Source organism: Taurulus bubalis (genome assembly GCF_910589615.1).
Source record: "Taurulus bubalis genome assembly, chromosome: 4".
NCBI classification, from domain to species: Eukaryota; Metazoa; Chordata; class Actinopteri; order Perciformes; family Cottidae; genus Taurulus; species Taurulus bubalis.
This window is the reverse complement of record NC_136592.1, coordinates 9,189,391-9,204,774: the sequence shown is the minus strand read 5'-3', so window position 1 is coordinate 9,204,774 and position 15,384 is coordinate 9,189,391. Positions and strand designations below refer to the sequence as shown.

The window sequence follows — 15,384 nt, the reverse complement described above, 5'->3', positions numbered from 1 at the left end:
TGTCCACATTACTATTTTGTTCTTCATAAAGGCAAAACAGTTAAAAAACACAAATATGTTAACTACTGTTTTAAGCATGTTTTGTAGCGGATAAACACTTACAGTAAGTGCACGACGAAGTACGTACAATAAATAATAGTTATGCTATTTTAAAGTGTAACGATCTCAAATAAGTTATGTGAAGCATTTAAGATCTCGTTGGATGAAAAGAAAACACACCATGTCTCCCCTAAAAAGGAGCACAAGGTGGCAGTGTGCTACAGCAACACAGAGGCAACGCTCCGGTCCGTTGCATGCAGCACTGCCTCGGTTCCTCCAGCACACTGAACGCACATGACGAGGAAAATTACAGCAAGTCAAAATGTACGCTGTCACGGCCTGCGTGTCATTGGTGGCCGATCAAACATCAACCTGTGTGTGAATTCAACAGCGTGATTCAAACACTGAATAACCTTGAGTGTAAAGGTTCAATACATTTCAGGGTTCCCAAACATCTCATCCTTCCGAATGATCTCCAGTATCTCCAGAATCTGCGCTTCCAAGAACCCCTCAGATGTTGTTGCATAAATTGAGACACACCCACACACGTCAATATGAGCGCACCGCTATCCCTGCCATCGCACACACGCACACACACACACACGCACACACACACGCACACACACACACACACACACGCGCACACACACACACTGGCAGTGTTAATATATTATAGATAAACGCCCACAGTACAGTACAGTGAACATTGTTCTGTTTGCATGCGTTGCTCTCTGTACATACTGCTTTATCCTCCTGGGACACAATTCAAATTCTGCACCACAGATCTCATCTGGTGTGGCTTAATCGCTCTCTCTCTCTCTCCCCCTCTCTCTCTCTCTCTCTCCCTCTCTCTCTCGCTTTCTCTCACTTTCTTTCATATCCCCTCCTTATCTCCACCCTCAATCCCTCCCTCTCTCCCACCCTGTCTGCTCTCCCTCCCTCTCCCGTCTCCCTCTTCGCTGTGGCCGAAGGACGGGTAAGGAAGCTGGAGGATGTGGATGGCTCCCCTTACGCGAGAGAACCTCTCGTCTTTGCCTCGTGCCGTGGCCGGACAGACCGCAGAGGTGAGAACAGCAGTGTGTGGGAGTGTGTTTCGCGTCATTTCTGTTCCTCCAGGTATTGATCAGGGAAGCTGAATGACAGTGAACGGGGTGGAGGTGAGTGAATGACGAGAAAGAAGCAAGAGAAAGCAAGTGTGTGGCTGTGCATTAAGTTTTCCATGTCAGATGAATGTAGGGACAGTGGCGGTGTAATGTCATCCTCAGTGTTTAATTGAGAGTGGATTTGTTTTCACACAGTTTCTCCTGAGTCCCTGCCCGGACTTCCTTGCATGCTGCTTGTGTAGTTAGATTAAAGCAATAATGGTGTAAATGCCCACGTCTCCGTCAGCTTTCTCTCTGTGTTTGACCGGAGGGTTATCCTTAGGCTTAACAGATTTTACGAGGCATCTTCTATCCCGGTTGCCAGGCACCTCTCAGCTTCCCGTTTCCAATGGCAACTGCTGGGTGGTTTGATGAATAGTACTGGACATTCAGTGTGTCCTCATGTTACTCCAGATTGTATCTCAGTGCACTGCTGACTAAATGCAAAGTTTTCTCTCCTCTCCCTCTCTGAAATACACATCCAGCCTTCCTACAAGTCTTCAGCAGCTTCTCAAGCTGTGAAGTGAAAAGAGTACACCGACAGGGGCTAGAACTTGAGCGCTTCAAGGCTATGCCTCCCGTTTGAACACACTTTGAATGTTGAACGTGAGAGCGATGTGATGCAGTGGCGTTTGAAAGGAGAGAGAATGAGGAGGAATCAGTGGAGGGAGTGCGAAATGAATGTCTGAACGCAAAGATGTTTGTGAGGAGGAGTGAGCTGTTCCTGTAATCCGTGATGTCCTGTCATCCTGTTTATATGCCTACTCAATATGCATGTTACTCAGCTGATAACGACACATAGGTGAGGCGTGAGAACGGAGGACTGTATTGCTCAGCTGTGTGAAGCACAGAGATGCGCAAACTGCTGAAGCCCTGCTCTGCAGAGGTGAGCGTGGACCTGAGAGGAGCCGGGGGTTGGAGGTCAAAGCCTCGGGGGAGCCTTAAACAGTGATAAATGAATGCAGCACATGGCCTCTGTCAGCCAATCTCCCCCGAAGCAACAGGGAAGGTAGAGCAAAGGCACTCCTTCTTTCTGCTCTGCTCTCATTGAAATGCACAGCCCGTCTCTGAAGCCGAGAGAGCACCTGGCAGGCGTGTGCACGGGCAAACTCACAACCTCACACAACTCCTCGCTGCTGCCTCGACCGGGGTGACTGGAAAGGCAGTCTTTGCATTCACAATCAGGGCAGCTGGGGCTGTGGATGCGGAGACCTGTGCATGCGGACGTCTTCTCGCAGTCCACGAGTGATGCCGTCTTGGGTGGGATCCTCACGAGCAAGCTGAGCTGAAACGAGAGCGTCGGCTACATGGGCGACGGTCTCATCTGGCCTGCCGCGTTTCATTCTGCTTGTTTTAATCCGTGTGTCCTGAATGTGTACTTTTTCCAGACCTCCACGTGGAGCCTCAGCTGGGCTCCTCCCTTTCTACCCAGGAACTGATGACCAGACTATGCCTCTTATTGGGAGAAGCGACGCCCGGCACTGCTAGCTCTCCAATGGAGGACAGGAGGGAAAAGAAGGTAGGGCAGCTCATCGATTGAAGGGGACCTTGCTGTCATAGAAAAAGGGCAATGGATGTTTTTTTAAAAGACCTGCTTTTTTTTTTTGCCCTCACATTGTCAACATGATCTTAGTTTATTTTTTTAAATGACAAATTATTCGTTCACTGTTATTTCAAATTGAGCTGAGTGCAAGGAAACATTGAGTTGAATACTATGTGTGATTTGACCATTTGAAAAATGGATCGATATGTATTTTGGAACGTTAATATTTGTGTTGCTGTGCTTCCACAGGCGTTCCATTTATTTACTCAGAGCTCCATCAGGTTAACCCCTCTGTATGTGTGTGTTATTGCATGTGCTTATGCCTCTCCACCTCTATGCCTTTGCATTGCTCAGCCGTGGCCCATTTTCTCAGCCTCATTCCACCACCTGAGCTCCAGATTCATTCAGTTTCACAGAGATAGCGAGGCTCTTATGAGGAATGTGGGTTGTCCTGGCTAAGATAGATGAGGCTGTGGTATAAAGGGAATAACAGTGAGCCGTTTCAACTCTGTTGCCTTGTCTCCCTACAGTCTCTGTGTTGCAGAAATGTTGCATCAGTAATGAGGAGACCTGTAATGCATGTGATCAAACTACAATGATAAGGAGTATTTAAGAACAAAACATACACAAAAAACACACTTCCTTTTTCTTAGAAAACATGTTCATTTAACATTTATGTTCATAACAAAATAACGAAGATTTTAAAACTCATCTGAACATTTTAAAACTCATCTGAACATTTTCCATGGCTCATTTGCCGCTGGGAAAAGGTCACATACATTAATCAATGTCAGCAGGTATTACAATGATTCTTAAAGACCAGTGAAAAATGCCTCTTTAAGAGAAAATGGTAAATACTATACATTAAAGTATATGGAACACATATGTGCAAAAGATGTGTTTTTTTCCTCTGAGAACAACACACTGGAAACAAAATACACAATGTAACATACATTTGATTTATTGCAGGGTAGGTTACAATATGTTGTGAAGAGGAACATGTTGTTATGTACATATAATGTATTTATCCTCTTAACTCTTGAAAAGTGGAGAAGGCTTTTTATCAATGTATGATACTGTAGAGATGGAGCCGTGATACGGCTTGAAAAATAATCTCTCACTCACTATCTCTCTTTTTTCAACCTGGCTCTTGTTTTTGTTGACTTTCACCACAATGATTTCAGTTTGTTGCTTCATTGTAAAGCTATCCACGCAGTTGCTCCAGGTATTGATCCAAAAAAAAAACACGCAGCTAACTCAAAAGAACAATTGAAGAATCCTTTTAACACAGTAACACACACACACACACACACACACACACACACACACACACACACACACACACACACACACACACACACACACACACACACACACACACACACACACACACAGTAATGCTACCATCTTCCAACATCATTTCCTATTTCCTTAAACTTGCATATATTGTGGTATTATTTTAACTAGAACCCTCATCCAGGCAGTCTGATGCTGTGTTCATTGGATTTTTCCCGACTTAAAATACATCCTGTCACCTGTGAAAAATGTTCACATTTCCTTTCCTTTCGTCTTTGTGAAATCTGCCCCGTGTGGAGCAGCAGAATGTGTGTACAATGACTTAGACAGTAAATTATAAATGTCTACAGCAAGTGAGTTAGTTTTGAACGCAGCCGGCAGTCGTCATGAAAAACTGGGAAAATGACAGCCAGGATGGAAATAACTGGAACTTTCCTTTCATTTCCCATCTGCGTGCACACACAAACATACTCAGTCCCACAAAACAGTGCATCAAGGCAAACACTGTCATGCTGAGTGGACTGCTGTTAAAAAAGAGTGCCAACTGACACTACGGATTTACTACACTTCTCACCGAGTTCATCAGGTTGAGTCTTTCCCTGTGATTTTTGATACATCCTAACTTTATGTCCTTGTCGCTGTATATTTCTGCTCTTCGTTTCTCTCCAGTGTGATACCTCTGCCCAGGGGGGGAGTCCCAGCTCCACTCTCACCTGCAGCACTGCCTCCCCCTGTTCAGAGAGCCCCTCCTCCACCCTGAGCACCAGTGTTGGAGGCAAGCCTTTGCCCTTAACTTCACCCCACTGCAGCACCAGCACCAGCCCCAGTGGAACCCTCTCCGGCACTGTACCCGGCTCTGCCTCTTGCTCTGCTCCTGGACCCCTTAGCCCTGGGCCTCCTTCTCAAAGCCCTACCTCCACCCTGGGGAGCAAGGACAGTGGAATCATAGGTGAGGGAGATGCTGCTATGTATCCGTTGGAAATCCTGGCCAGGTTTTCAAATGGTGTCTATCCACAATGTGTGAGTTCAGTTTGTTTTGGAGGCGAGGTGGAGCACGTCCAATACCGAAGCCCAGCCATACACGGATGTTAAAAAGAAGAAGAAGAGTGTGCTTAAAATGAGCACTTAGTGCAGCACCTTCCTAAATGGTGATAGGAAGTTAGACGCAACATCCCTTACTTTTAAGTCCTTGTCGAGTGTGTACCCCTACCCCACAGCTAGCCTCTCTATGTTGACTGTGCCACTTCAGCCTCAAGGTTTCAGCTCCCTCCTGTCAAATCTGGGACACTGCTGTCTTTGTTGCTTATGGGTCTGATTCTCTTAAAATAGGACACGGTTTTTCCTCCCTAAATAGAGTTTGTATTTATAGTTAAATACAAAAGTGCAGAAGGTGCATCAAGTACAATAAAACTCGTTGATTGATGAATTTTGAGTATGCAGCTGATACAACAGTGGAATGTATTTTACTGTGGGGGTCTTTAGTACATTTTTACTGATAAGAAAAAGCAAGTAAGCAATTACATGCCGTATGTTCTTCTTTAGAGTGTGTGTGTTTTTTTGTTGAACCTAACCCATATTTTCTCGCCGCTCAGCAACCATCACTAGCTCTTCTGATAATGAAGAGCGCAGTGCCTCCAGTGAGGTTCTGACGAAGGATGAAGGCCCGGGGGGCGGTGCTGGCCACGCATGCGAGGACCGCCACCCCGGGCCGACCAGGGACACCCTGACCCCCCAACCAGATGAGGCCTTACCTAGAACGGACATCATGGAGCCCAGGACTCCACCAGCGCCGAAAAGACCCCTCCCACAGCACAACATACACAGCATGTCGTCTCTTGTGATGCCCCGTCCGAATTCAGTGGCAGGTACGTTTACCTTTTCTTATGTGGTCACCTGTTACTCTGAGATTCAATTTTTTTTTCTTTTGCCTGTTCATTTAGCTTAAGACAAAGCCTGAAGGGAAACAACTTGCCTGACTCTGTCCAAAGAGGGAAAAAAAATTCTCTATAGCTCACTAATTAACACATTATATTTCCTCTTGATGCCGTCACCTCAAGGTGGCCAGCCAACCAGCGGAGAGGACACTCCAGGAAGCCACTGCTCCGAGCCGAGAAATAGTCCCACACATAAGGCTACTGTAAAACTACAACGTGCTGTTTATACATTTCTATTTTTGTACGGAGAGAGTGAGTGAGTTGCTAAAGTCTCAATTGTTTTGTAGATGAAGTAGGCTAATGAGAGTATGAATGTGACAGCTGTGACCCGGGTGATTAATTAATGGCCTGATAAATATTGACTGAATGGCAGATTGATTGAATGGATGTTTGAGAGCAAAAGCCTAATTTGCAAGATCTCTGTAATGCAGAGCTAAACTTCATTGCACCGTGAGTCGGTGCTCTACTTACCACTGAGGCCGGATGCACACAGTGAGCAGGACCAGTTAAATGTCCTGGGACGCCTCCAGTTGTCATAAAAATATCCCCCTCCCTTTCCAGTCACGATCTTTGCTAGTGCACAAGGCTCTTTTTATTCTCTTAGATGTCAGTTCATTTGTGGTGGGAGCAAAAGAAGAGATTCCCTAAGGAGTGGATTCACAGTAACGCCTGGCAGTTTTTTTCTGTCAGCTGGTGCTTTCATTTAGGCACCCTTGATGAAATTCAGAATAAAGATGAAGCTCGCCACAGAGCATTGTAGCTGCTAATATTTTACTCCACCTTCATGCAAGATTTGATAGAGAAACGGTATATACATTATTATATCTATTAAGAGAGTAACATTTGTATTATTCCCAGATGAAAAATGTATTTGTTATAGCAGCAATATTGTCCTGCTACAACAAAGATAATCAGGAAACAGATAATGAATGAATGGCTTTATAAACATATTATCTAGTACTTAAGATTTATGGCGATCCTAATTTTTTTTGACGTATTTTGTATTATTAAATTGTACCAACATTAACAATAGCAGAACATCAAGATATATATTGGGAAATGCAAGTTTGACGAAATATATATATATATATATCTTGATGTGTTGCTCCTGTTAATGTTGGTACAATTGAATTATACAAAATGCGTGTATATATATATACATGCATTTATATATATAAATATATATATATATATTATTTGTTTTAACTGCAGATGATCAGGTTTAATTTTCCAATTATGTTATGCATATTTTAAAGTCTAGAATAAATGGTGGGTCCATCACCTTTAGAGACTGTTAATGAGAACAGACCGTGAGGAACACGGTCTGTTCTCATTAATAGTCTCATAATCAGAATTAATGGCATGGATGGAAGTAGCTCATGTTCTCAAAGTTTCCTAAGATAAATGAGGATTGTTGCAAAGCACATGGATAGGAACGGTAGTCCAAGACAGTTACCTGCTCCATCAGCACCCCAGTGGGCTGAGACTGGGGCCTTCTTGGCAAGACGCGTCATGCAGTATGATGGCTGTCGACAGATAGAGTAGTAAAAGCACTTAAAAGAAAATCTTTGTGAACTAGTCAGAGGCTGATGATGCATCAACTGCAGATGTGCTGTGTAGTGTAGTCCAAGCTGCCAGTGGGTTTTGAACAGAGCCAGGCTAGCTAGTTCCCCGTTTCCAGTCTTTGTGCTAATCTAAGCTTAGCTGCTAGCTGAAGCCTTATAAGGGACAGACATGAGATTGATATTGATCTTCTCGTCAAACTTGCATTTCCCAAAATGTCGCACAATTCCATAAAGTTTAAAAAAGGTTGCCTAGAGTCACTGCATGTTGGGTCTCTCATGAGGGACTGGTGCTACAGGGCATGCTGGGAGCTTTGACCGGGGCTGCCGAGTTGACCTTTAAAGTGTTGAATGATCAACAGGGGTTGGAGGGTAATCAACCACAACTCTCATCAGCAACGGACATGAAGGCAGGTCAGGCAGCCAGTGTGGTGGACAGGGTCCCATCAGGCTGGACTGTCAAGGGTGGAAGGGATGAGTCCACTCAGCCATTTGGCCCGGTTGTCTTTAGCCAGCGAGCTCTCTCATCCCACTCCACACCTCCTTCACGCGGTTTTACTGCAGACTGCTCTTCATCCTCTCACTGTGGATGTTTTTTTTGATTCTTCACTACAGCTCTTGCTTGACAATAAGGGTAATTTCTTCCGCGTCCCCTGTGCTAAAAGCCCTCTTCTACCTGTTGAAAGGGATTTCATGTTTTCAGTGTGCCAGGGTTTATTACTTGCTTGGCCCCGATCTTTTTTCTATCATCATAATTGTGGTGTTCACACTGTAATTGATTTGTCTTGCATCAGGGAGCCTCTCATTGTCCACTAATACTCAACAGAGATGGTTCCATATGCTCTTAAAAGCCCTGCAAATTATAATATGGCCTCAGTAGCTTAACACCACTCTCTCACCCTGCTGCTGCAGAATGATGGACTCACACAGGGATGCTTCATGCATCAGAATATTATTTGTTTGTGTGTTTTATTCAGTAAATCATTACAATACAATACAATATTCTATATAATATACAAAACAGAAAGACTGAAAAGGTATAGGTAGAAGCAAAACATGCTTATATATTCCTATCCTAAATTATTATTATCAATTAAATCAGATAATTAATTCGAAATAAAGAAAGAATAAAATAAATATATACATACATACATACATACATATATATATATATATACACATACATCTTCCATATACATACATTTCATTCACACTTGTAACACTCAAAAACAGTTTTATAAATGATCCTTTTGAAAACCAAAAATGAGTTGACTGTTCTTACATCCATGTTAGCGTTGTTCCATAACTGAACTCCTACAATAGAAATACATCTTCTTTTAATCCCTTTTTTTTAGCTTTTTGTACAAAAAACTTACATCTCTCAAATCGTATTTACACTCATGTATTGAAAACAACCTTTGTACACAGTCTAGCAGGGACTTTGCTTTAGCTCTGTACATTGTCTGCATTATTTTATAATATACCAAATCATTAAATTTCATAAATATGATCTGATTCGCCAAAGTGTTGAACGGGTGGTGACACTGTACCGCAGTTCAGCGCGTAAAACTGTCCAGTATTACGCCACGTGAAGCATGAGAAGATTTCATGTTGTGTGGCTCACGTCTGAGTGTTTGGTGATTTGTCATGATGAAGGATGCTTAAGGACGCTGTTGGCCTGCATCTTCAGGCCGAGACCATAATTGCTGTTTTAAAGCTTGAAGTTTATAACAGCTCAGCGATGTGTTGCAGCTCCCTCAGATGCTCTGAGATTATCAACGACTGCATTTAATATGTACAGTAAGTGATTATAGTAAATGTGAGGTCATCATCTGTCCAGGGACTGCACTTTCCTGTCAACTCCGGCTTCATTGGTCTATTTACAGAATTTCATAGATGAGTGCAGCGCTGCTTTTTTTTTTTTCATTCCACTCTTACAGGATTAGAGGCAGAGGTCATGCCAGATTTTCAGATTTTATAGAGTATCTTTTTTTAATATTACAATAATGAATGATTGAAATGCACCGGTTTGTGGCTGACCATTGAAAACAACCTCTTGAAATGACAATAGATTTTCAGTCAGAATCATTTTTTTGTCTTCTTTGGTCGTAATGCCATATATTTATTATTAATGCCTTTTACTATTCCATGATCTAATTATAGATAAATCCTCCTTTCACACAACCCAATAGTATGATTTAGAGAAAACCTAAATATCCATAAAACAAGTATCATTATAACCCAAGAAGTCCCACTAAGAATAGACACTCACAGTGACTGTTATCTGTTTCTCCACCGTGCCTGGATTAATAAACAACTGGGATCAACAGAGGAACTAGGAATAGTTCAAGCCAAGACTAGAACAGAGGTTCTTTACCTTTTTATTTGTCCACTGCTCCAAAGAGAGATGAGCAGTTGACCAAGACTGAAATGGTCGGAGCCTCAATCTGACGATGTTTGCCACATTAAGGAAAAGAAAAATTGTAACTTCCATTAACATTCTCATGTTAGTTTGTCTCTTGAGTTTGAATCAGACCCATTTTTGTTGCGTTCTATTTCCTTTTGAGTACTGTCTCCCAGGTAAATCCTGGCAGCAATTAAATAAAGGCAAAACCTGCCAAAACAACAACAAAAAGTATAGAAAAAATATAAAGAGGATGTAACAACAAGCAATTAAATAGTTACTGAAAAAAGTCAGCCTTACTTTAAATCTTCAGTTTTGTTGACTATACTTCACTTATGTGGTGAATCGTCTAGTTAATCGTTAGTTGTACTGAACTCCAATATGTAGAAATAGGTTTGCAATATCATGTCAATAAAACATTTCCAAAAGGTAAAAAAACTGGTTAAAAAATGAACACCTCTCTGATGCAATATCAACATTACCAATTTGTAATGCATCGTATTTATTACTGGAGTGTTGTTTCAATGTCCAGAGCTTCCTACATTTTGTCACTCTCTTTGTGTTCTGCTGCACAACTATACATTGTGCTAAGAGAACAAGATTATAATGTCTGGTAGGTCACACAATTGAATAACCAGCTTATAACGCAAAGCCTATTTCTTTATTCTTCGCAACTGCCTGGACTGAAACCTCTGCTAAATGTCTGGAGAACTGCAGAAAGTAAGCCTGGCTGACCTGTAAACTGTAGCGTGAGTAGGCGGATGGATAGGGGAATGTGGGAGAGAATTCAGTTTGCTTCTTGCCCTTCTGTACAACGTTTTCTTCATTTTCTTCATTTTGTTGGTGGTTTTATCGTTTCTGATTTTGAAGAATGCGTGTTGTCCTTTGATTGACGCCCGATACATTTTTGCATTGCAGCTGGCGATGTGTTTCCAGCGATCACCACACATTCTGTGTCCTGACGTGTGAGACAGAAATAAAACATTTGGTAATTTCAGACTCGCGTAAGCTTGAGATTACGGAACGTGAGATGATTCGTTTTCTCTGCTTTTCTTTTCTTTTTTCTTTTTTCTTTTCTTTTCCTCTTAAGGTAACTGAGCAGCGAGAGCAACAACTGTTTGTGTCACACGTCTCCATGGATACAATAATTGACTCGAGCAATAAATTTGACACTTGTGTGTTATGCATGTGTATCTTTGCACATTTCCTGCATCTCTCTCACACTCTCGGTCCATTCCCCACCCGCTCTCTTTTTTTTGCAGCAACCAGCTCCACTCGATTGGAGGATTTGAGCTATCTGGACAACCAAAGGGCTGCTGGACACAGGAGCTCCGTCCGCAAACACAACACAGCTGGACGCACAAGTGATGACTCCAAAGGTATTTGGAAGCTTCGCCTGCAGTGAAATCCGTGTGTAAATATAGCTTGGTGTGGAAACATCTGCAGACCTGTGTGGAGCATGCACTTCCCCAATGTTACTGTCTAAATTACCCATTCTTATATAGCTCTGACTCTCTCCTCTCCCATCCGTCCAGGGAGATTGGTGCCATTCAAGCAAGCCGACATCATGCTTAAACCGCTGCTGTTTGAAGTCCCCGGCGTCACCGCCGAGACGCCTTTTGTCGGCCGGGATTGGCTCTTCACGCGACTGGAGGAGGTCCTTGGAAAAACAAGCAGCTGCGAGGGCCGCGGTGCTGTCATCGTGGGTAACGCAGGATCCGGCAAGACCGCTATCGTCTGGCGGCTAGTGACACTCAGCTGTCATGGCATGCGCACGCCACAGGGAGGTCCCAGCATCGCTCACAGCCCCAGCTCCTCCCCGAAATGTAAGACTCCTATCTTTATTCGGAGCAGCGTAATTTGTTTTTGGGGTGAGTCTCAAAGCATTAGTGTAAAAACACATTAAGAACGCTGTAAGTTGAATTCATACATTTTCCAGTATGCTCCAGATTCCTGTAAGATTTTAGGGGAACTATCACTTTTCGAGAGGGAGTTGGAAACTGGGTCACGCACTCTTCTTTCAAGTTCTCCCCTGAGGTTTCTCTGCTGATTGCAGTTGTGTAAGGAGACTGAGATTGTTGTTTTATTCTTATCATGAGTGGCACTGGAAATGTTATTCTCTCTGCAAAAAAAACTTTCAAAAAAACTCAAACATCAATACTGTTTGACTTGACTTGAGCCAAGTTTTGAACATTGCACAATAGATGCATGGCGTATGCTGTGACATAAAAAGAGACACGCCTGGAGGTAATGAAAGAAAGTACGGCCTCAAATACATATTTATTTCCGATATCATCTTCTTTCGGCCTTTCCCTGTACTGCAATAACAAGTATATATTTAGATTACAGACTCAGGGCAAACTAGTACTGAAGAGGCAAAATTAAAATAGTGTTTGAAAAAAATACGATGCCATTCCATTTCCCGCATCATTGCATTATTCACTGATATCTGTACTTGATGTTGTCATTTTGAATTCAATTTAACAGAGGGAAAATAGCGTGGTGTGCAGCCAGTGTTTGTCTTGCTTACAGATGCACTAATTAATTGCAGCAGTTTAATTGTCTCTCTACTTCACTCTTGGCATTCCTGTGCTTACACAAGAGACTGCATCTAACGAGTATAAATGGCAGCTTTGCGTTTGTTGTTGTTTCCCTGTTCAGGTGAGGAAAAGCAGGGAAAAGCAGCTTCCAAACTGCCTGCTGACTCCCAACCCAACCAGAGTGCTGCTGCAGGAACAAGCGACAGCACAGCACCGAGGAAGGAGGCTGTCAGATGCCTCGCTGCCAAGGTAATTCAAAACACACACACACACACACACTTGATTTTCTATACATGTGAGGACCCTCATTTTACAACTCTAACCTTAATGCGTTTTTTGGTTTCTTGCAGAGCGTGAAATGAGAGGATCAATACTCTCATGTCCTTACGCTAAATAGGACGCTGAAGCTTAGCTTAGCTTAGCTTAGCTTTAAGACTGGTAACAGAGGGAAACATACCTACCAGCACCTCCGTAGTTCACTGGTTGTATCTTTTTTATTTAATCCGTAGACAGAAACCAAGGTCAATAAACTACATTTCATTATTTTACGGTGGGTTATGTGCCGGACTATTTCTTTGCCAGGAGCAGTTGCTAGGTAACTAGCGAAGACTCAAGGAAGTTATATGCTCACAGGAAGAATGGACGTCTTTGTATAAATTAAACAAAACATCATGTTTGTGAGCTATTAGAGGAGGTGGTAAATTGTTACCTATGGAAAGGGCAGGCTAGCTGTCTCCCCATTTCCGGTATTTATGCTAAGCTAACCCGGTGCTAGAAGTAGCTTCTCATTTAATGAACAGATACGTGAGTGGTATCGATCTTCTCATCTCACTCTCCACAAGAAGGCCAAAGTACAAATGACAAACTATTCTTTTAACCATCAGAACTACATGCCTCACCCCATCCCCGACTCTTGACTTGACTTAAATACAATTTTAATGTTAAGCCCAAAACCAAAAAAGTAGCTTAAGTGATGACTAAAATATAATAACAAAAAACTAAAATTGGTCATCACAAAGATACACTCACACATTTCCACAAAAGGCACTTCTTCAAGGTTAGGTTCTTGTCATTTATGCGCTTTCTGAGCAAATTGTTGATACACCTGCAGTGAAACATACAAAAGGTAAAAATGATCTTGACATTATAGGTCTGCCCCTAGATTTTACTCTGTCTGGATAGCTATGAATATTTTTTCCTGCACTTCTCTCACCGGATTTGAAAGCACAGTAATATAATACAACATCATAAACAGTACTGTACTGTAGGGAGCTATGATCTTTACAAGCCTCCACGAAACACTGAAGAGGGATCAATTCAAAGAGATAAACACACATCAGCATGGTTACTCTTTTAAAGAGCTATGGGGCTGCACATTTGTGACATAACCTTTAAATGTCATAGATGTATCCTCTCTTTTGGGGCACATGTCGAACATGTTGCTGATTGCATCACATAGATGACATGGAAGCTGCTAAATTTACTAACTTGGCCTCAATAGGAGTTTCCATGGGAACTAGTCAGGCTACTTGTGATGGTGAGGATGTTCGCATGGTCAAGGCTGGGACCTATCTAAGCCCTATGAGTAAATACTATTGATAGTTTTTCTGCACAAATGTACTCACAGCTTAAAAATAATCTCCCAGCCAGACAGTTGCCAATTATCTCAATGTTTGGGTTTTATGCTTTTGTTCAGTTTGGCTCCTTTATTGCACCTTTCATGCCTCAGACTCTTCTTTACCCTGCAGTGTGTCACTCAAATAAGCCAACTCTTTGCTGAATGAGTTAAATAGATACTCTGCAGCAATATTAAATGAAGCTCTCATAGACGAGTTTAATGAGACTATATGTTATGACTCCGCTACCTCTAAGATTTCTGCAAATATCATTTCTATATTTCCACAAAATGGTAAAATAAGCAAGATAAATTAGATTAAGATATTTCAAGTAATTCAGGTGTTGTATTATACAGTAACTGCTGTAGCCAAAGCAGCAAAACGTCAGATGATTCAGATTTGCCAAAACAAATAAAGCTGCCAGTAAACAAATATGCTGCAGACTAAAAGCACAGAGGTGTAAATGGTTTTAACTTTGATATTCAGACATGCCAGATGGTACAATATCGAAAGCTTGTCAAGTCAATTTTATTTATATATCCCAGTATCCCCCTGATCACAAATGTTCCTTCAAGGGGAAAATGCTTGAGCTCAAGAGAGCTTTTCATACTTGTTTCCCCATTTGATTCCAGAGACACTTCAGACCGACTTCATATTCATGTGGAGCTCCTGCGAATTAGCTACACCAACATCATGCGATATGGCCCAATGCAATTCTGAATATCCCCACTGTTAAAACCTTCTGATCTATTTCCACCCAGACCATTAACAGTGGCACAGCTTTAAACCCAAATACAGATATTTCTGTGAAATACACAGATAAAGATAGCAACTTTACGTTTTCAGTGTTTTACCTGCCTCGTTTCTTTGTCAGGTGGTCGCCTACCATTTCTGTCAGGCTGACAATACCTACACCTGCCTGGTGCCAGAGTTTGTGCACAGTGTCGCCGCCCTGTTGGCCAGAGCACCGCAGCTCGCCCCGTACAGGGAGCTGCTGGTACAAGAGCCTCAGCTACAAAACACACTCAGCCTGCGATCCTGCGTTCAAGACCCCATCGCTGCCTTCCGAAAGGGTATCCTAGAGCCCATAGCCAGCCTGCGCAAGGGTAATGAAGTCTACACACACACACACACACACACACACACACACACACACACACACACACACACACACACACACACACACACACACATTAAGACAATGCGATGTTTAAAATGTCATAATAGTTTCTGTGGGAAACTGTCTACTCCCTTCACCATGCAATTAGGGAGCCTACTGCCATCTCCTGTGTGAAATGTCCCATTAAT

General features: G+C 42.5%; 1 protein-coding gene across 1 annotated transcript in view; it reads left to right on the top strand.

Moving 5' to 3' along the window:
• The window catches only part of LOC306735231 (protein TANC1-like), a gene marked incomplete at both ends in the record, with an annotated part of 31,153 nt that overhangs the window by 2,619 nt on the left and 13,150 nt on the right, over positions 1–15,384 (top strand). The window contains 8 exons of the mRNA XM_079216682.1: positions 1,011–1,103; positions 2,570–2,700; positions 4,690–4,969; positions 5,613–5,885; positions 11,183–11,299; positions 11,456–11,746; positions 12,582–12,709; positions 14,951–15,182. Of these exons, the coding sequence (XP_079072808.1) occupies positions 1,011–1,103; positions 2,570–2,700; positions 4,690–4,969; positions 5,613–5,885; positions 11,183–11,299; positions 11,456–11,746; positions 12,582–12,709; positions 14,951–15,182 (1,545 nt within the window). The remainder of the gene's footprint in view (positions 1–1,010; positions 1,104–2,569; positions 2,701–4,689; positions 4,970–5,612; positions 5,886–11,182; positions 11,300–11,455; positions 11,747–12,581; positions 12,710–14,950; positions 15,183–15,384) is intronic.